This window comes from Megalops cyprinoides, chromosome 14 (assembly GCF_013368585.1).
Source record: "Megalops cyprinoides isolate fMegCyp1 chromosome 14, fMegCyp1.pri, whole genome shotgun sequence".
NCBI lineage: Eukaryota > Metazoa > Chordata > Actinopteri > Elopiformes > Megalopidae > Megalops > Megalops cyprinoides.
In genome coordinates, this window is record NC_050596.1 from 3,739,932 (window position 1) to 3,760,874 (window position 20,943).

The following is a 20,943-nucleotide window of genomic DNA, read 5'->3' on the forward strand; positions in this document are numbered from 1 at the left end:
ATGTAAAAGAAGCACTTCTCTCTGTAACTGCATTTTCCATCTGACTTATATTCTTCTCTTTCTCCAATTCCAGTACATCAAAATGGTATTCATTTAAGTCCCTTTTCTGCCTCTTGCTCTTTGAGGGGCTAGAGTGCTGAACTGGATCTTGGGCTGCTCCATCGCTGGCACGTTTTGTGATGATGGCAGGAGCGGAGGGGACAACAGGCATCACATCTTCATCATGCTTATCTAAAAGACAAACAGAATTTGAAAAGTAGTTTGGTACCGCACAATTAATCAAGATAATGTTAGCTAAGGCAAGTGATTCATGTTGCTAGCTGGCTAGCTAGCTAGATAAGCAAGCGTAATTGTTCAATGTTTTGTTGTTCCAAATATTAAAACATGCAAACATCAACATGAAATGTAGACTTACATCGTTAGGTAGACACATTCAACATAACGTTGCTTCGCTAGCTAGCAAGCTTAACAATAAGTTTAACTAGCTAATGTTACATTTCATGTTTTTAGACATCGTAATGTTGGTAATGAACTGACACAATATTACAAGCTCCGGGCAACTCACTTTCGTAGGTCGATGTTGCTGATGCTGGCTGGTCAGCAACTGCATCATCATCATATTGGTTTCGCAAGGGGGCTATTTATTGTGGGATCATCTGGATGATTTTCTGCGATGACGGATCCATTTCCCCAGCCGGGGGTCCTCCTGAGAAAAGTGTCCCTCCTTTCCTGGGCAGCGTCTTTTTTCGCTTTTGCTTTTAAGCTTTTCCAGCAGGCTTTCAAGTTGTTCACATCTCGTTTGTCCTTGATCCCCACAGACCCGTTGAAACTTGTACTCAGCTGGACCTAGGGCTGGGCGATATGACCAAAATCTCATATCCCGATATAGGTAATTTCATATCTCGGTAACGATACATATCACGATATAGCACATATTATGTAAATTCAATGAATAAATAGTTTATATAAAATGACCACATGGAAAGGCCTATTTCTTATTACATTTTGAATTGCATACTCGACAAATAAAAGGTACTTACTCACATTTGATTATTTTTCTCCTTTTATTTAGAACCTTTGTGCAAATTTTCAATTTACGACTCGTTTCCATATAGCTCTGTGTATGTATGCGAGTCAACCGGAAGTCCATTCATTCCTATGGGAACCTTCGTGATCTCCGATGTGTTTGCGAAACTCCTCCTTTCGTTTTTTAAGGTCCAGAATTTGCCTTCGAGTGCGTTGAAAAAATTAACTTTTGCGGCGGATTTTGGAGAGACCGTGTGGACTGTGTGCCAGGAGGTTAATGGCATTGGAAAAACGAATTGGCTAACAGGCTATTTCCTTCAATTCAGTTGCGTGATCGAAGTTAAATAAAAGTGAGAGTTCATTAAACATATTTTGAAGAAGGAATTTGCGTAATCAGGCAACCTTTTGCATCGACATAAACACTGTGCTTTAACCAATAATCTTAAGAAATACACTTTATCACTTTGATATGAAAACTTTATCTCCCTCCCCTTCTACCGCTGTGATTTCCCTCCATTATATTGCCGCTCATTTGACTTATAAATAGAGGTTGCTTCACCGTTGCATTCATTCTATGATGACACCGACACAAGTGAGAGTTACGTTTTGATCCATCTCCCTTTCCTTGCGTTGAACACTAGAGGGAATATTGCGTATATTATACTGAATTACGGACACCAAACAAAACTGTGTGGAAACAAGGCGTAACCCTTTCGTGCTTACGGTCACACCGGTGTGATTTGTCCTTTAGTGTGTATGCTAAAACCGGTGCGATTAAAACACTACACTGGAAAAATTCTAGCTAATTTTAGCTTTGAGGAAACAGCTATTTAACGTTAAAAAATATAGCAAATGCTAACTGAAAACTATGAAGCTTAATAACGCTAATGAAAACATAACGAACCATGTAATGTAACATGCACTACATAGCATAAAAATAAGTTACGTGCGAAAGGGTTAAGCATGTAACAAAATATAAAATATTAATATATAAAACATAAAAAGTAGTGATGGACGGACAAAGCCTTGTGAGGCTTTTGAAGCTTCTTCCTGATTGTGCCGAAAAAAGATCCGAAGCTTCGAACGAAGCATCAAAGACAGACACAGTGACATCTGGTGGTTTGCAGAAATTACAGCAGCCATGACCTCGACACTCCGGAGGAAGACTGCACACAACACCTGGTTGATTTCAGTTTCATAACGTTATGTACTGTGGAAGCCTAAGAACGTGATGTGTCTTCAGTCTGATCTTCGATCACTCATTAAAGTCCTGCAAGAAATGTATGTTGCTACCTGTCTCTATTTGCTACAATAAAATTATGTTTAAATGCGTTGTCCTTGAATTATAGCTGCCATGACAGCATACAGTATAGCTACCATCGATACTTGTGATGACCGAGGCTTCATGCCTATCGACTCAGGTTGGGTATGTGCCCACCTAAGTGATTTGACCTAGGCTAAAGAAACAAATTAAATATTAAAAATATTTTTGAATATATAATTGTGGATACAATGTCTGAACATTACAATTAATGGATAACAGGTCGAAATGTTCCCACACTTGCGATCGACGCTTTCCACTTGTCATCTCCATATTTTACATATCAATTTATCTCGGCTCACTATGAAACACCGAAAACCTGCCGGTTCTCTCTCCATTATTTTTTTATAGTTCATGGGTATGGGATAGCGCCAAAACTTCGAATCGTTCAGCGACGTACGACGTTTCGGACGTCATCAGTCACGTGGAAATGGCAATTTGATACAAATTTGATACTTTGCGGAAGTGAAGCGAGCTTCGGTGTCGAACGTCCCATCACTAATAAAAAGGTAAAGAGAAAACACTTTTCAACTACAGTTCTGTCACATTCATTTACATTTATTCATTTAGCAGACGCTTTTATCCAAAGCGACTTACATAGGTTACAGTTCTTTACAATGTTATCCATTTATACAGCTGGATATTTACTGAGGCAATCGTGGGTTAAGTACCTTGCCCAAGGGTACAGCAGCAGTGTCCCAGCGGGGATTGAACCGGCAACCTTTCGGTTACAAGTCCTGCTCCTTAACCACTATGCTACACTGCATTCACTCTCCTCCACGTTTGTTTGTGTTGCCTTCATGCAAATTTCCTGCCTGCATCCCTGCCGTGTGGAAGAACGCGAAGCGTCATCCAAATGACGAAAAATAAAGTGTGTGATTTGCGACACAACGAAATAAACGATAGAGCATAATATGAAACGATAGGCGTTTTTGTATCTTCACACGCGGAGGCGGATTAAGGTGGTCAGGGCCCTAGGCTATTCTTTGTGTGCCCCCCCCCCCCTTACTCATCATGCTTTACCAGAAAAGAAGTAATTTAGTGCCATGCGTAAAATAGGGATGTGCATCTCCATCACTGAGACCGATGCGATACACATCTCCATGCATTGCCAACGATCCGATACATTAAAGATACATATGAGGCAACTACTAATGCGATACGATATGATTCACCCCTATTGCCATGTAGTGCGACGATTTGATTCAACACAATGCGATTCAACGCGATACGATGCGATGCAAAAGACTGTGATGCTATGCAATTCAATACGGTACATACAGTTTGATTTTATTTCTTTGGTTCTTCTTAAGCAGACAGCAAATCACAAATTAACTAAAGTGCCATTTATACTTACACTTATACTTTTTTTCTCTAGCTTCAGGTGAGTACTTGAGTTAGTCGTGCTGCCTGTGTACTTTATAGCGACATGGCATATTTTGCAAATGGCATGCGTCTTGTCAAATTGTCTGTCTGTCTTGAAAAATCCGAAGTGTCAAACATTTGATTTGTAGCAATTCCGTGGAACGTGTAGCTCTTCCTCCTCCATGATAGTCTGTGACTCGCGCGAGACTTGGCCGAGAGACTTGACGAGAATTGGCCACTGACAGCAGTGGAGAGGGAGAGCGCGCGCTTGAGAAAAAAATTAGAGAGGAGGAATCAATCTAAATATAAAATTATTCGTCACATTTCTAAATAATAAAGACATTGGGCCTCTACTAATAATTATATATACATAAATCGGATTTTACCGATGGAAAGATGTTAGAAATGATGCTTGACACTTTTGAATGACACTTTTTTAATCGGGGCAATCGCATCGTGAAATTTTATGCCGGTGCACCGATGCGAATCGGTGAAACTTATCATCACTAGTGTAAAAGCGTCCTAGGAATATTACAGGGCCCACACGCACGCGCGCGCGCACACATGCACACATTCACTCTGAGGCAGCCTTTACTATAAACAGCAATGCTACAGAGAAAAGGCATTCTCAGTGCATATGCAAGCTGTTAACAGCTTTTAGCTTTCTAAACCAACAGGTACAACATCTGCAGCAGTACAGAACACCCTGTTTTACTGAGGCAAAATCACAACATCATTAGAGACACAAATCGAACCGCTGTGCAATACTCAAATAAAACAAGGCCATAAAAATACAATTAACACAGCAGCAGCATATAACATAGGGCTGGGACGATATGCTTTTGTCACGATACGATATTATCACGATACTTTGGTGCCGATTTGATTCGTATTGCGATTCCAATATATTGCGATTCTACAAGTTATGCGATTCGATAGTATTGATTATTGCGATTTTACTGGCACTATTTTTATTCGTGTCACAGTATTCAATAGCCCAAGCGTTTAGAAGCGCCCTCTACAGGCCTGGTGGAATTCTCGGCCACTCTTGGCTCACATTTGTCAGTGAAAGCAGTGCAGTGCCACTATTACGCATATGACGTCACAGAAAGTATCAATTCTGGGAAGATGTATCGATATTTAGTATTGTGCTATAAAAAATAGTGATATATCACGAATCAATTTTTTTCCCACCCCTAATATAACAGCAATAATGCAACAGCAGCACAATCATAAATACATAGTCCTACCTTTGAAGTTTTTCTTCCTTGTTTCTCTGACAGAGAGGTCCTTAATAAGGCTGGTAAAATCCAATTTGCGAAGAATATTTAGCGATTTCTTTAGTAGATCCTGGTCACGGTGTTCTTTCAGCCATTCTTTGCTGTGCTTTTTGTTTTTGTGCCCCGCCATCATATTTTCTCTCTGACATTTTGCTGCCATGCTGTCCAGTAGCAGTGACGTATTATTTGAAAACCAAATTGACCTTATGAACCTGGCCACATCTACCCAATCAACTGCTTAATTTTTTAAACGTTTCTTATGGGCCAATAGAGCTAAAGTTTTTTTTTCTCTGAAGTAAATTTAAATAATTAACCATTTCGCGCATATGGTCACACCGGTGTGATTTGCCGTTTAGCACATATGCTAAAACCGGTGCGATTAGAACACTATCTTGGAAAAAATCAGTGACACTGACTACGTGATTAAGACGCCCGACCGAAAGAAAAAGACTCGTGTGTGCCATGTAAACATGCTCAAGCATTATGTGTCTCGTTCCAGGCTTGAGGTTTCTACCTCGCCCGCGCCTATTGTTACAGTTGCTGCTTCAACGGAGGTAGTGTCCCCATCAGAATATTCGCCCGAGATTGACGGACTCCTTCAAGGTAGCGCCAGCGTCCCGTGTGCAAGATTGCCAAACTCCGAAACCCTCCAAGCGCTTCCCTCGAAGATATCCCATTTGTCAGAGTCTGCGCAGGTGGATATCAGGCAGCTTGTTGAGAAGTACCCATCGTTGTTCTCTGATACCCCTTCTCGAACCAATGTCCTGAAGCATGACATTGATGTTTGTGGTCATAGCCCTGTAAAGCAAAATGCATATCGCATTAATCCGGCTAAGCGGGCAATCATGAAGAGTGAAGCCGCTTACCTGCTTGACAACGGGTTGGCTGTCCCGAGCTCGAGTCCTTGGTGTTCCCCCTGTATACTTGTCCCTAAACCCAATGGAACGCACCGGTTTTGCACGGATTACCGAAAGGTAAATGCGTTAACCAAGCCAGACTCATTTCCTCTTCCGAGAATGGAAGACTGTATAGACCGCATAGGACATGCAAAATTTGTTACCAAGCTCGACCTATTGAAAGGCTACTGGCAAGTGCCTCTCACTGATCGTGCCTCTGAGATCTCAGCCTTTGCCACCCCAGACCATTTTCTGCAATATAAGGTCATGGCGTTCGGGTTGCGAAACGCACCTGCTACATTCCAGCGGCTAATGACCAAAGTTCTCGCCAATTTCGAAAACTGCGAAGCGTATCTCGATGACGTGGTTGTGTATTCCCCTGACTGGGGTAGTCACCTCCACACCTTAGACCATGTGTTTTCCCGCCTCCAAGATGCTTCGCTTACCTTAAACTTGGCTAAATGCGACTTTGGGCATGCAACTGTTACGTATTTGGGTAAGCAGGTTGGCCAAGGTACAGTTCGCCCCTTGGATGCAAAAATCCAAGCTATTAGTTCCTTCCCAACCCCCAAGTGTAAACGGGAGCTCAGACGCTTTCTGGGGATGACCGGCTACTACCGGAGTTTCTGTAGGAATTTCTCCGATGTAGTCTCACCCCTGACGAACCTGCTTCGAGACTCTCAGAGTTTTGTCTGGACCCCTAAGTGTCAGTGTGCTTTTGAGGCTGTAAAAAGTCTTCTGTGTAGTGCCCCGGTGTTGTCAGCCCCTAACTTTGTGAAGCCGTTCAAATTGGAAATCGATGCTAGCGCTATTGGAGCTGGTGCTGTGTTGCTCCAGGAGGATGAGCATGGTATCGATCATCCTATCTGCTTCTTTTCAAAAAAATTCAACAAACACCAACTCAACTATAGCATAATTGAAAAGGAAACTCTCGCGCTGTTGCTGGCACTACAGCACTTTGAGGTGTACATCGGGTCCTCGTCCGAACCAGTCATCGTTTTTACTGATCACCAGCCCCTAACTTTCCTTCATCGGATGTGTAACTCGAATCAGCGCCTAATGCGTTGGTCTTTGATTGTTCAGGGATACAACCTGACAATTCGGCACAAAAAAGGTGCCGATAATGTGGTGGCCGACGCGCTCTCACGCTCTGTGTCCTAGATTACCGTCCAGACAGGACTGCCGATGGTTTTTGTCTTAAGGGGTGGGGTGTTACGACCATGGTCGTTACTGTTTGTGTTTGTGTTTGTTCGTTTTCCCCGATATATGTGTTTTGCTCCGGCTGCGTGCGTGCGTCGTTTTACGTTTTCCCCAGGTCCGTCTCATCCCTTCCCCGAGGTGTGTCCTTCGCTGGGTGTCTCCTCCCCTCGCCCGTGATTGGAGCCTTCCATCATTTCCTGGCCGGCCCGCTCCCTTCAAAGAGGCTCAGTCCGCGCAAGGGAACAGACCACTTGTTTCTGCATTGTGTTATTATTGATTGTTCATCGTTGTGCGTATGTTTAGGTTCTCGTCCTTATGTTTCTGTGAGTATTGTTTTTGGTCTTCGTAACACTGTGGTTGGGTGTGGGAAGTAGGGAGTCGATGCCATTTTCTTTTCCATCTCTTTTTCACGTTGGTTTCGTTAGGAAGGGAGATAGGGAAGTTTTACTGTATCTTTTGTTTTGAGATTTATTTTGTTAGGTCAGTTAGTTTCCCTCTCTCGTTAGTTAGATTGTGTTTTGTTTGTTATTTTGGCTTGTCGACTCCTGAGTTTGTGTTCCCGGTTACCCACTTGATTTATGTTATATGTTTTATTTGTCTTTAAATGTTAAGTGTAATAAATTCTGTTACACTTTCCCCAGTGTTCGCGACCGTGGTCTCCCCTCTTTTTCCCTGTTACGGTCTGACCCTAGACCGGGCCGTAACAGGTGTAACCCGCTGTGTATGTCAGTCAGAAGTATGTAGGGGAGGTGTTTTAGTGGTGCACCCAGACTAAATTTATTAGGAGCAATAGCTGCTTTATCACATATATAATAGAGAAAAAAGCCTCCTGAGTAGCTCAGTGGTTAAAGTGTTCTCTTTGAGCACAAGCTGAGCTCCACATCCTGGGTTCAATCCCAGCTGAGTCATCAGCTGAAGATGACAAGAAGCCCACAGTGGCAGCACAAATTGGCATCATTCCACAGGGGATAGGCAAGGGAATGTCAGTAGGGGTTGCTTATCTTGCTGTTTTCAGGCACCCTGTGACTCGTCAGACACCTGCAGGTTGCCCAAATAATGTCAGTGAAACCATGCCAATACTCCAATAGGTGCTTAGCTCACTGTAGTGTACTGGGTGATTTGCAGTGTGAAATAGTTACAGTTGGAGTGTGAGTGTATCAGAGGATTTTATTGGGCATGCCCTAGTGTTCCTTCATGAGTACAGCTCTTCTTGAGGTGAGATGAGGATGACACATCCAAATGATGTTTCCAAAAGACTATGTATGTAGGGGAAAAGCATAACAAAATATGACAGTGAAATGTTCCTGTGTCCTTTTCCTGCGGACTGCTTCTGAGGATGTCCTTTTGGAGCTATTTCCAGGTGTTAGCGGTTGCTTGCTGAGCACTCATGATGGCCTCCTCCTTCTGTGTGTCCCCACAGCCACCCCTTGCAGCGCGGTGAACGGGAGAGGACGAGTCGCAGGTGTGGCGCGCCCGAGCCAGAGGCCCCACGGAGAGAAGGAGTGAGCCTCGTCCCTCCTCCAGACCACCCCCCGCCCCCACGCTGCCAAGATGTCAGCCAGAGAACGCAGCCCACGCCACCGGCCCTGGTCGGTGTACCGTGCCAACACGTTTGACCTCTCCTCCGAGGTCCTGGGACTGACCCTCGCAGGTGAGCGCGCTGTCACCCTGTTTACCAGAGGACCACTCTCCGCCTCCATGTCGCCCTTTGTTAGCATCTCATGTGATCTCATTTGTTTTTCTTAAAGATGAAAATGAGTCCTCTCGTACTGGATTGAATACTCTTTGATCCTGCGTTGGGTTTATTTTGATTCGTAATGTGAATAAATTGATGGTTATGTTCATTTTTTATGCCTGTTTCAAATGTTGAGCAGGTACAAGGTTATTCTGCCTTGAGCTTTAACATATCACTGTTCCTTTTCTCTTTTTGGTATTAATATTCATAAAATCAGTGTCTAAATTGAATGGGTTCTGAAGGATAGTTTGATCTGCGCCTTTTCCTTGTCCTTGTTCTATAACAGATTGACAGGTTTTAAGACAGTTTTAATGGAATACCTACTGTGTTTGTGTTCCCATAGGAAACAGCCTGGATCCGGATGAGCCTGTGCTGGAGTTCAGTATAGGTAAGAGGAGGGCAGGGTCACAGACGAGTGAGGCTGAGGTACAATGCATGCTGGGAAATCATAGACCTGGCATTACATTATCGTTTCATTAAATGTCAGATGCAAAGGGGACATGTGTTGAGTTCATTACATTACAAGCACAGCACTAAACTGTGGTCATTGCAGCATGTTCGTCATGAGGAGTGGTGGTGTAATGTTTTTCTGGCGTTGCATGTAAGCCCCTCACTGCCCTGACACTAGCCCGGGATCTCCCAGTAGCTCTCCCAATACTGACGAAAAGGATTTTCTCCTATTTACTGTATCAGTTCTATATTTGTTGTTGTGCTTTAGCAGCTCTTATGTTCTTCTATTTCCCATTTACTTTTTGAGTCATTTTTGAGTGGTATATTTAGTATTAGCTGTAATGTAGGCCATCTTCTGCGTCATTTTTCCAGATAATATTAAGAGTCAGTCTCTTGGGTTGTAGCTTGGGCTGGCTGTAGGAGGAGAAGCTTTTTAGGGCCTCATTGGTTTGTGTGTGGTTCTTACTGGTGATGTAACCAGCGAGTCTGCTTCTCAGCCTGCAGTGAGCTCACCACTCCATCACTGGACCGTAAGCCAAACAGCTTCGTTGCTGTGAGCTGCACCACACCACCCCAGGCCTTCTGGACCAAGCATGCCCAGACGGAGATCATTGAGGTAAGACTACACACCTGCTCCAGTTGCTGTTATCCACACATTGGTGGGACAGTATTGTAAAACCTGTTTCTATGGCAAACAAGACCTAACTGATTCCAGTATTAGGGCAGTTATGGCTGAGCAGGATAGCCCACGAACACCATCACATGCACCCCTCACACCACCTATATTTTTGCCTAAAAATATACATGAAGGTAATTTCCTGAAGAGATGATGTGGTATTATGTGACCAAATACGGTAATGACTTCTGCACAGCCCCTGTGTAGCTTCCACCACAGATAGAAGACCCACCTCTTCAGACTGTATCATGGTTTCCCTATCTAATAATAATAATAATTTAATAACTTAAATATTTTCATCTCAGTCTATTATTGTAGGGTATTATTGCATTTGTTATTGAAATGTCTTGTGCTTCTGTATTCGTAATGACACAAGTTACTATAGTATTATGCAATAGATTGGCACATGGTCACATGTTTTCTGTTGTTTTATGTATACAATGTTGCTCTTGGGACATTAGCAGATGCATTATTTTACCTTTGCTTTCTAAATCACTGTGGATAAGAGCATCAGCCAAGTGACAAAACATAGTGTAATGTGGCTGGAAGATGTCCAGGTGAACTTTTGTTTGAGAGCCTGACTGGCCCCTGACCCCCCTCCCCTGCAGGGCACCAGCAACCCCGTGTTTCTGAGCAGCATTGCCTTCTTCCAGGACTCCCTCATCACACAACAGACACAGGTCAAACTGTCGGTGTACGACGTGAAGGACCGCTCGCAGGGCACGGTGAGCTTAGGGGCCAGGATTTAGGGCTCCTGTTTCATGTACACCTGTCCTTCCTGACTGACAGTGAAGCAGGCATGTTTTATCATTATTTTTGGTGACCACTGAGCTTATCGGGGGAAGTTCAGTTCAGTTCAGTTCAGTTTACTTTATTGGTACCCGTGGGTAAACTGGTTTTGCAGTTCAAGAGAGAGATGGGTGTCCTTAACATGTAAGCTACAAAAAACACATGACACATGTAACATGGAATAACATGGAAGAAAGGAAGGTTCTCGTTTAGTTGGTACTAGAAGGACACGTGTTGATTGAATCCAGGATTTTCATCACCCTTGCTAAGCAAATTTGTGGCATGGAGTATGAGAGAATCTGAAATACACAGGCACATTCTGATGTATTTAATGAGAAAATCTGAATCACACTCGGGATTGGATTGGATGTTTGATTATTCAAACATTTCACTGTGAGATCACCCGTCCATTTTTCGGTTTAGTATTCAAGACCTAGTTAATAAGTCAAAATTATTTTGGTGCTATTCTTTCTCCATGTCCTTTGATGAGAGTCTGAAAGGGTTTTTGAACAGCAGATTAATTTAAAAAGACATTCAAATCCCTATACCACTCCTGATGAGAGCAGCTAAAGAAGCAGACATATTGCCAGATGAATTGAGTCCTGTTTGTGTCACATTGTGCTGCCTGCAGTATTTTCACGGCTGCTTTTTCAGCACATGGTGAAGCACTTAGACATCTGTGAGGCTGTCTGTGATAGCGCCCATCAACTGACACTGTTTTAGTGAGAGTGCGCTATGTGTTTATGACTGTAATTATTCAGTATGGCAGTGTGTGGCAGTATGTTAATGACTGTTCTTCAGGGTGTGACCCTGTGTTAATGAGTGTTCATTGTGTAACAGTGTATTAAGCAGTTCACTCATATATGTTCTTGACTCTTATTATCCAGATGTACTTGCTTGGCTCAGCTCTGTTTACTGTGAAGGAACTTCTGCAAGATAAGCTTCACAGGTTACACCTGATGCTTAGGTAAAACATCCAATCATCTTTTAGGAACATTCTCCAGTCCATTGGATCCATTGGTCCATCCTCCATTGGATTCATTGTAACTTATCTGTGTTTATTAAACTCCATGTGGGGATTAAAAGATCTCCATGCGTAAATGTACTCCTCTGGTGACCCTGGGAAAGAGTCCAGTAACCTGGGTCTGTTCTCAGATCTGCAGAAAATGAGAATGTGGGCAACGTTACAGTTATTGCGTGGCAGCTGGAAGAGAAGAGGGACCAAAGGCCGTCCATGTCCAGGCTGCCTGACACCATCAACGGCAGGGTGAGGCCCCAGCAGATCCCACTTCATACACCACGTCCATGTGCCATCACGCGCTCTCCAGTGAGGTGTCTGTCAGAAGGGTCAGGTGTTCAGGTTTGTTCTCCTCTATTCCTCAGATGGTCCTCCCTGTGGACGAAAGTCTGACAGAATCCCTTGGAATCAGAGCGAAATATGCATCCTTATGCAAGGACACGCTGTTGAAATGTGGTAAGGCTGCATATGGTGCCTCTCCCCTTTTCCCGGTGTCAATGTAGCCCTTTTGGGCTCGCAATGCATTTACCTCTTCACCCATTGTGTTTGCTTTTAATCTCACAATCACATGGATCTGCATATAGACCATATCATCCAAACCCAACCCTCAACTAGCTATTCCTAATTGGGATCTGTATTGTGTTCTTCATCTTGTTTTTTCTAAAATTAGTTATTTTTAATGAGTGTGCAGTTGGAGTTTGTAGTTGTAGTTTATACTTTATTCTGTATTCTGCACCTACATCTGCTTACACTCTTGGGGTATCCTTGAATTATGTTATGTAATAAATAATAGTGTGAGATGTTGAGGTGTCATGGGAAATGTATGTACCCACCCTATGTGTCATATGATCACACACAGTGTTGCAGTGATCGTTTTTGGGAGAGCTACAACCACTGGAGGACTGTCATGTTCTTCCTGCCCCCTAGTGTTTGGCGGCACCATGTCCAGGATGTACCGCTTCCCCACCACAGACGGGAACCACTTACGCATCCTGGAGCAGATGGCCGAGAGTGTGTTGTCACTTAACATCCCCCGACAGTTTGTCAAGCTACTGCTGGAGGAAGATGCCGCCAGGTGAGTGCCATAATACAGCCCTCATACAACCCTGATACAATACCCTCATACAGTCTTCATGCAGCCCTCATACAGCCCACATGTAGCCTTCATTCAATACCGTTATATGACACCTGCATAGAGTCCTCATACAGTACTCATACAATAATGCTTATACAATACCCTCATATAGCCCTCATACAGTACTCTCATGCGATCCTCATACAGCCCTCATGCAGCCTGCATATAGCCCTCGTTCAATACTGTTATATAACACCCTTATATACATCTCATACAGCCCTCATACAGTCCTCATACAGCACTATCATACATCTCTGTGTTGTGTGGTAACTCTACTCAGATTTCTGAATTGTGTTATTTATTGCCGCTCTGTGTCTGTGTTCAGCTAGTACTTATGGCAGGCAGGTGCTGTGTTTATGAAGCTGTTTCCATGTTCAGGGTTTCTCAGTCACACTTTCAGGGCTTGTGTTAGTTCAGCCTTCTCTCTGTTCAAGGTGTGTGTTAATGCCACTGTGCCTGTGTTCAGGGTGTGTGAGCTGGAAGAACTGGGAGAGCTCTCTCCTTGCTGGGAGAATCTCCGGCGCCAAATTGTCACACAGTACCAGACGATCATTCTTACCTACCAGGAGACCCTCTCCAACCTGCATGACTACAAGGGTCAGTACAGCACCACTTCATCTCTCAGCAACATGCACTAACACATGGGTCAGTACAGCACCACTTCGTCTCTCAGCGACATGCACTAACACATGGGTCAGTACGGTACATTTGGATCACACTGACCTGCATGGTTAGGGTCAGTTTATAGGAGCATGTCTGTTTCACACTGACCTGCATGATTTGGTGTAGTATTTAGTGGCATTTCCTTTTGTTCCTCTGAACTGCTTATATGTCACTGCTGTTGTTGCATAAACAGGCACACTCAGCACCTCCTCTGCATCATTTCACCAGGGTCAGCACTTTACTCCTCTGCCTTCTTCTGCATTTCTCTGCTTCTCTGCTTTTCATCAAGTCAAGAGTCTTTATCATTACCCTTTCTTCCCTAGTCAACTCTAAAGTCTGTACCTCCACCTCTCTCTCTAATCACGCCAGAGTCTGTACCTCCACCTAAGTCAGCCCCAAAGGGAGTACTTCCACCTCTCTCTAATATCATCCCAAGATCAGAGCCTTCACCAATCAGCCCCAGAGTCAGTCTGTTTTACTGCAGTGGCTCTCTTTTGAGCAGAGAGGGGACATGTCCTTGAACCCTGTGGAATCTTACTGCGCCTGTCACAATGTGGTCCCCTTCTTGGTGTGATTCATATCAGGGGAGGAGAAAAGGGACAGGAGTTGATCTGTGGATCATAAAGTGGAGTGGCGTCCACAGGAGGTTGTTGCTGATTTAAACTTGGGGGAATATGCCTGAACAATTTAGTAATAAAATACAGATGGGAAAAGTCTGATGCCCATCAATTCTGGGCAGTGGATGTACTTTAGACCTGCATTGTATGCAGACCTGCTGCCCATGGAGTCCAGGTGATGCTGATATAGTTTGTTTGGTTTTTCTCCCTGTTCCTTAATTTCTCTCACCTCCCTTCTCCTGTCCCTCTCCATTTCTGACCCTCAGGACCCTCCTTCAAGGCCAGTAACCTGAAAGCAGAGAGGAAGCTGGAGTTCATGCCCACTAACCTCCACGTCCAGAGGATGAGAGTGCAGGATGAGACAGGTTTTGGTAAGACCCCTGTCATAACCAGCTGCGTCCTGAGACAGGGCTTCAGTAAGATCCCTCTTGTAACCAGCTGAATTCTGAGACAGGCTGCAATCAGATCCTGTCTTTTATCTCTCATAACCAGCTGGATTCTGGAAGGATTCTCTCTCCTTTTTCTTTGTCACCTGTCCTCCGACAGGTACAAGTGTCATCCACTTTGGTGCAGTACTGCACCTGGTGTAATCTCTGACTGTTCTGCAGTGTATGAAAGTGTATGTGACCCTCCCCCTCCCAACAGATCACACATACGATGTGGTGACAATAGGGGCTCCCGCCGCACACTGCCAGGGGTTCAAGAACAGCGGCCTGCGCAAGCTCATCCACAAGTTCGAGGAGGCCAAGAAGCAGTAAGTCTGACAGAGGCTGGAGTCATTCAGGGGATGGAGGGGTGCGGGTGGGGATGGCTGTGGGCTGCTTTGTTTGACTGCCATGCCTGCTGCCACCGCTTCAGCGATGCATTAGCCACCCTGCTGCTACTGCTTCACCTGGCTGTCCCTGCTTCATCTCTGTTACATGCTGTGCTGTCTCTCATTCCTTACCGTTTACTTTGAGATTTGTGACTCTTTGATGAAATATTATAAATACACTTTTAATAAATCAAAGACCTAACTGTCCACTGTTTGGAATTATGGTTGACCCTTTTAACCTTCTAGGCCTTTAACCTTTTAGGCTCTGTTACATGCTATGCTGTCTGTCACTCCTTACTCTTTGTTCTGGAAATTCAGACACTTTCAGAAAGTATCGTAAACACACTTTTATGAAATCAAAAGCCTAACTGCCTACTGTATGGAATACGGCTTAACCTTTTAAGGTTTTTGAGCACTGATGACTTTGTAAGTATAAAGATTTTTATCCCGGGATACTTAGTAATGCATAATATGTCTGGAAAAAAGCAGATCAAAGCAGGGACTTGGTGTTCAGTGGTGGACAAGCGTGAGAGGCCAGTGTCATAATCAAGCAGTTAACGCTCTTAATGTCCTGTCAGGCCAATTGGCATTCAATACGCCATGGCTGTCGGGCCCTGAACATCTCAGACTAATTAGATGCCATGACTAAGGGAGGAGAATTTGCAATTACTGACTATAACTGAACTGCCACCAAATGGCCTGACAGCCTGCTGCTATAGCTTTGCAAGAGTCATTGCAAGGTCTTTTTGTCTTTGTTTCTTCTGCAATATTGTGAGTTTGGCCATCTTTGAAAGAACTAAAAATGCCTGAGAAACAAACAAAAAGTATGTATGTAATGCTTAAATTTTTACTCAAAGTTGAGAAGGAAGTGGGAGTTGAGCATGAATCTAGGGCGTTGTTTATTATAAAATAAAACAAAAAATAAGTTGCTATCCCAGAGTCCTCTCTGCTTAGTGCTTCTAGCCCTGGTTCTGAAGGGCCATGGTCCTTTGAAGTCTCAGCCTATGAGCTTAAGAGCACAAATTCAGCTACCCTTCCCTTCTACAAGACCGATTTAATTAGTGATATTAATGAGTGCATGTAAGGCCTCTAGATTATATCCCTCCAGAACCAGGATTGGAATCTACTGCTTCAGTACCATCCAGGACATTTCTTGGTCACTGTATAAGGCCAGCTGTGTAGCATTAGTGCATTGCTGTTGGTTTGAAACTGGGCTAATGTCCTTTACTTTGAGTAACAAATTGAAGCAAGTGTTGTTTTTCTCTGAACATTTTGAGTTTGCCTATTTGTAGTAATGGAAGAAAACAAGACTACAGTGATAAAATAAAGTTAAAGGACAAAGATCATTGCAATTGAATTTAATCTGTGCCCTATTTGCCAGAGGTATGGCCATTGAAGTCACATGACCCAGAATACTTTTGCGAAGAGGCTGGCGCAACCCTGGCGTGTTATGTGCTAGGCATACTGGGCATTACATCTCACATTCAAGAGTTCAGCTTGTACACAAAGTTTACAATAATTACCTGGATTTAATCCAATAATTATAAATAATCAAGTTTGTACAGGTCTCAGGTTGTCTCAGTTAGTCCTCCAGCTGAGTTAGTTTCATCATTGTAGTCAAGTCCTGCTGCTAGTTTTGATTAATATTTTTTCCTGCAGCGTGGTACCGCATACTTTAAATGCTGTGACTAGTTCCAGTGAAATGTTTTATTTTCTATATACATTTTACTCACTACTTTTCCCCTTTGAATTAATTGAAATTGACATTATTTCCTTTCTGTGTGCCTGTGAAATTGCTTGGTGACTTACTATGCATTGGTATTTCTGGCTGGTTGCTCTTTGGTGGCCTGACATCCTCTGAATGAGGTGGCTCATGGCTTGTGTCTCTATAATGCTGCCCTGAAAGAGCAGCATTTCTTTGAGATGTTGTTTTAGTTTGATGGCTTTTTAATTTCTTTTTCATTTCTTAATCAGCATTTATGAGGAGGAATGGTGAGTTCCTTGTACTTAAGCATTATTTTATTTGGTCATTTTTTCTCCCTGCTTGCTTTAATCTGCATGAATAAAGTGTGGATCTTATGTTTGATGGTTGGATTTTTTTAATCCATAGCTTTGTGCATTTCCTGTGTGTGTGTATCGCCCCTGTGTGTGTTTGTGTGTATGGGGGGGAAGAGTGTGTATAACCACTGTGTGTTTGTTTGTGTGCATATGTGCCTATTCCTGTGTGTGTGTGTGTGTGTGTGTGTGTGTGTGTGTGTGTGCATGCGTGCACACGTGTGCAACAGTCTGAGTGGCTATGTACTGTGTGATTCCCAGGGTACCTTATGTGGCCTGGATGCAGCTGTGGATTGAACTGTCTCTCTACACATGGTGCTGCTGGCTCACAAAGTGACACTCTTGACATTAGAGGGTTAGGGGAATATACACATGGATACCCACCACTGTAATCAGATAAATGGCTCTGAACATTAGAGCCAACCAAGAGAATGAAGACTGTTAAAGAATATCATATCTGAAAGGTATTTTAAGATGGGGAAAATATGATGATCTTTGGAATTTCACGAGGATAAAGTTGGTACCTCTTTAGAGCAGAGTTGAGGTCAGTTCTATTTCAGTTCAGTCAATCCAGGGCATAAACTGAAATTTAATGAATGAATTGGGAATCGCCTGTCATTTTCTATCAAGGTTTTTCAATGAAATTAATTTCCTGAATTGACTGATTTCAGAGTATAATTGATGTGTTAAATTTTGCTCAGTCATAAGCCTTAGGCCAACCAAGAGAATGAAGACTGTTAAAGAATATCATATCTGAAAGGTATTTTAAGATGGGGAAAATATGATGATCTTTGGAATTTCACGAGGATAAAGTTGGTACCTCTTTAGAGCAGAGTTGAGGTCAGTTCTATTTCAGTTCAGTCAATCCAGGGCATAAACTGAAATTTAATGAATGAATTGGGAATCGCCTGTCATTTTCTATCAAGGTTTTTCAATGAAATTAATTTCCTGAATTGACTGATTTCAGAGTATAATTGATGTGTTAAATTTTGCTCAGTCATAAGCCTTTCCATTCAGATTAATTAGAACTGACCCATAGTCACAGATTAAAAAGACCTCTCCATTAACTGAAGATCGAGGGAGCCATTTCCATCCATCTCTATCAGGATAGAGCTGCATGCTGTGAAAGCCACGCCTCTTTGTGGTAGTAGAGAGTGTAACATAGAGAACATTCCCTTGAGGAAGTGGAATTATAGCTCCCTAACTCAGAAGGATAATCTGACTGGAAGTACATGACCATGCACAGGGTGGAAAGACATGTAGTTAAAGGTCAGGCATGATCCAGCACCCTGCTGTGGCTTGATCAGGCTTACAGTATAACAGCACAGAGCTGAAATGTATATTAGAATGTAATACAGTATCCTCTTTTGGTGGTTTGATATCATTATCAGTGATATGGCCTTGGGAAAACTTGGGGTTTGGATTTTCTGTGGTGTCTAAATATTGCAGCTTCACATCAGTTAGATATGCAGATTTCACTGACCTGAGAGAATCTAAAGGGAGAGTAGAAATGGCCAGCCTGAGGAACAGAATGCCATCCACTGTCATGTAAGATTAGATGGTCCAGGAGATGTGCTGCACTCTGCATAGTATCTCTGTTTGTGTGGTGAATCCCTGAACCAATGCTAGCAGCAGACACTCTCTCAGCCACAGAAAATGCCGTGCTGAAATCTGAGGCATCAGACAAGCAAACTTCAGCAACAAAGCTGGTGGTTTTCTCGTTCACCGTAGGGTAGCGTTACTGAGTTTTGGGGAGATGCAGGTAACACCTTCACCTGGATGGCCCGCTTTGGTTCACTTCAGCACATTTCCTGTCCACCTCATCCTGTTTCACCCTGGGAAATGTCAGGGTCCTTATGATACTCTCCCTACCACAGGCTGCCCTTCACTGCACACCTCCTTCAAGCATGACGCGCCATCAGAAGCTACAGGCGTTCAGATTTCAGTCAAAGAACATGATCCACTTTGACACATTAGGGGTTGGAATTATTGGTGTATTGAAAAGATGCCAGAAGCATTACACTGAAGGTACTGAGATGACGATGGCTGTGAAAATCCATACCTGCACCTGAATGCAGCACGGCACCTTACTCTCCACTGTATCCTGTTACCTGTGATTCATGTAGGGTGAGTGTGCATGTGTATGTGTTAGAGACTGTGTGTTTGATTGTGTATGTATGTGTGTGGTTCTGTGATTGTGTGGTTGTGTGTGTGTGTGTGTGGTTGTATAGTCCTGCCCCAGTGATCTAACCCCACTCCCCTGATTCTGCAGCACCGCCATGTCCAGCTCCCAGTCCATTGTCTACATCCCCCAGGACATTGTCCGGGCCAAGGAGATCATTGGCCACATCAACACCCTGAAGACACAGGTCAGCTACTATGCGGAGCGGCTGTCCCGCGCTGCCAAAGACCACTCCGCCAACGGACTGGAGAGGACCCTCGCCATCCTGGCTGACAAGGTGAGGGGACACTTGGAGGGCCTGCTATGACAGACTCTGTTATGTTGATCATGTGGCAGATGCTTTTCTCCAGAGCAACATATATAGTGCCTCTAATAAAGTGGTATGAAAAGTTACACACACAAGACAATACTAACTACAATCCAATCATGCATCAGATTCAGTACATAAGTGCAACATCTCTGTTATGTTTTGCACACTAGCTGCACCTTTCCGACCTTGCCTCTGTTAGCGCGAGCATGCTGCCTAGCGTGCCTGTAGGTGCACCTGTAGCGAGCCGTCCACCCTCTCACCGCCTCCCTCCATGGTCATGTGACCCCTCCAGACGCGGCAGCTGGTGACGGTGTGTGACTGTAAGCTGCTGGCCTCAGCCATCCAGGCGCTGAACGCGGCGCGGCCTGAGTACATCGCCTCCAAGGCCTCACCCTCTGCCTCTGACGCCGACCAGGTGGTGCTCCGCAACGACCAGGACACCCTGCTGGCCAAGTGGGCCGGTCGCAACAGCCGCTCCTCCCTGCATGTCAACTGGCACGAGGAGGAGTGGGTGAGGGTCAGCGAGGTCAGAGGTCATGCTCTGGGCGTAGGCAAGGATTAGGCAGGAAGTGACTTTTGACCATTTGTCTATTACTTTTACACGTACTGAAGAAGGCTTCATTGCCAAGTTTCAGTTGTGCTGGCAGTGATAAAAACACAAAAGTATGTGCAATATTAAGCTTTATGTTTTTGCTTGAGAGTGTGAGCTTTGTTTCATGTGTTTAACTTCTGCTCACATGTATGTAAGTAGGTGTTATTCAGGGTGTGTCTCTAAACAGTGTTGTGCAAGTTCACATTTCACAAGAGCTAGCTCAAAGTTCAGTTCACACAGATTAAAATTAAGTTCACGTTCATAGTTCACAATTTTGATTTTTAAACAAGTTCACAGTCCCAGTTCATTTCTTCCATTTTTTAAATGAGCTGCTCCAGGGACTATTTTATGTGTACGTCTACATGCGCAGTGATTGTTATGCGGGATATGGGCAGTTGGTTGCGAGCTGTCTATCTGATGAGTTGCACGAATAAAAATGTCTCAAGTATGGAATAACGCCGTCCGTGTTTATTCATCAAGCAGTAACTTTAACACTCCCAAGAATTCCAAATCTCACGCAAACCTGAACAAGCTGAAGTTCATGTTCTTTAGTTGTAAACTGATACGTTCAAATTCACCGTTCACCGAAAAAATGAGCACGTTCAATGAACGCGCTCTTTTAATGCGTTCATGCACAACACTGTCTCTAAATATCTTAAAGGGTGGTTGAGCGGTAGAAGCAAATTTTTCCTGGTTCCGTCCAGGACACATTTTAAAAGGTGCAGTAGCCTGCCTGGCCATTTCCGTCATAGTGTAGGAGAAGGTAGGATATCTATCACAGACAATAAGGCAGGCTTGCCATTGGGTCATTTGCACGCT

At 43.7% G+C, this 20,943-nt stretch overlaps 1 protein-coding gene across 9 annotated transcripts in view; it reads left to right on the forward strand.

Moving 5' to 3' along the window:
* Positions 1-20,943, forward strand: part of LOC118788668 (inositol polyphosphate-4-phosphatase type I A-like) — a 66,367-nt gene that overhangs the window by 24,066 nt on the left and 21,358 nt on the right. For 2 of the 9 annotated variants that reach the window (XM_036544647.1, XM_036544652.1), the window contains exons 3-16: positions 8,509-8,739; positions 9,167-9,211; positions 9,771-9,889; positions 10,558-10,674; positions 11,626-11,705; positions 11,894-12,005; positions 12,122-12,212; positions 12,684-12,831; positions 13,358-13,488; positions 14,438-14,542; positions 14,817-14,925; positions 16,960-16,977; positions 19,313-19,499; positions 19,825-20,058. In XM_036544647.1, the coding sequence (XP_036400540.1) occupies positions 8,640-8,739; positions 9,167-9,211; positions 9,771-9,889; positions 10,558-10,674; positions 11,626-11,705; positions 11,894-12,005; positions 12,122-12,212; positions 12,684-12,831; positions 13,358-13,488; positions 14,438-14,542; positions 14,817-14,925; positions 16,960-16,977; positions 19,313-19,499; positions 19,825-20,058 (1,596 nt within the window). In that variant the 5' untranslated portion in view covers positions 8,509-8,639. The remainder of the gene's footprint in view (positions 1-8,508; positions 8,740-9,166; positions 9,212-9,770; positions 9,890-10,557; positions 10,675-11,625; positions 11,706-11,893; positions 12,006-12,121; positions 12,213-12,683; positions 12,832-13,357; positions 13,489-14,437; positions 14,543-14,816; positions 14,926-16,959; positions 16,978-19,312; positions 19,500-19,824; positions 20,059-20,943) is intronic. The other 7 variants (XM_036544649.1, XM_036544653.1, XM_036544651.1 and 4 more) reach the window with 5 other exon arrangements.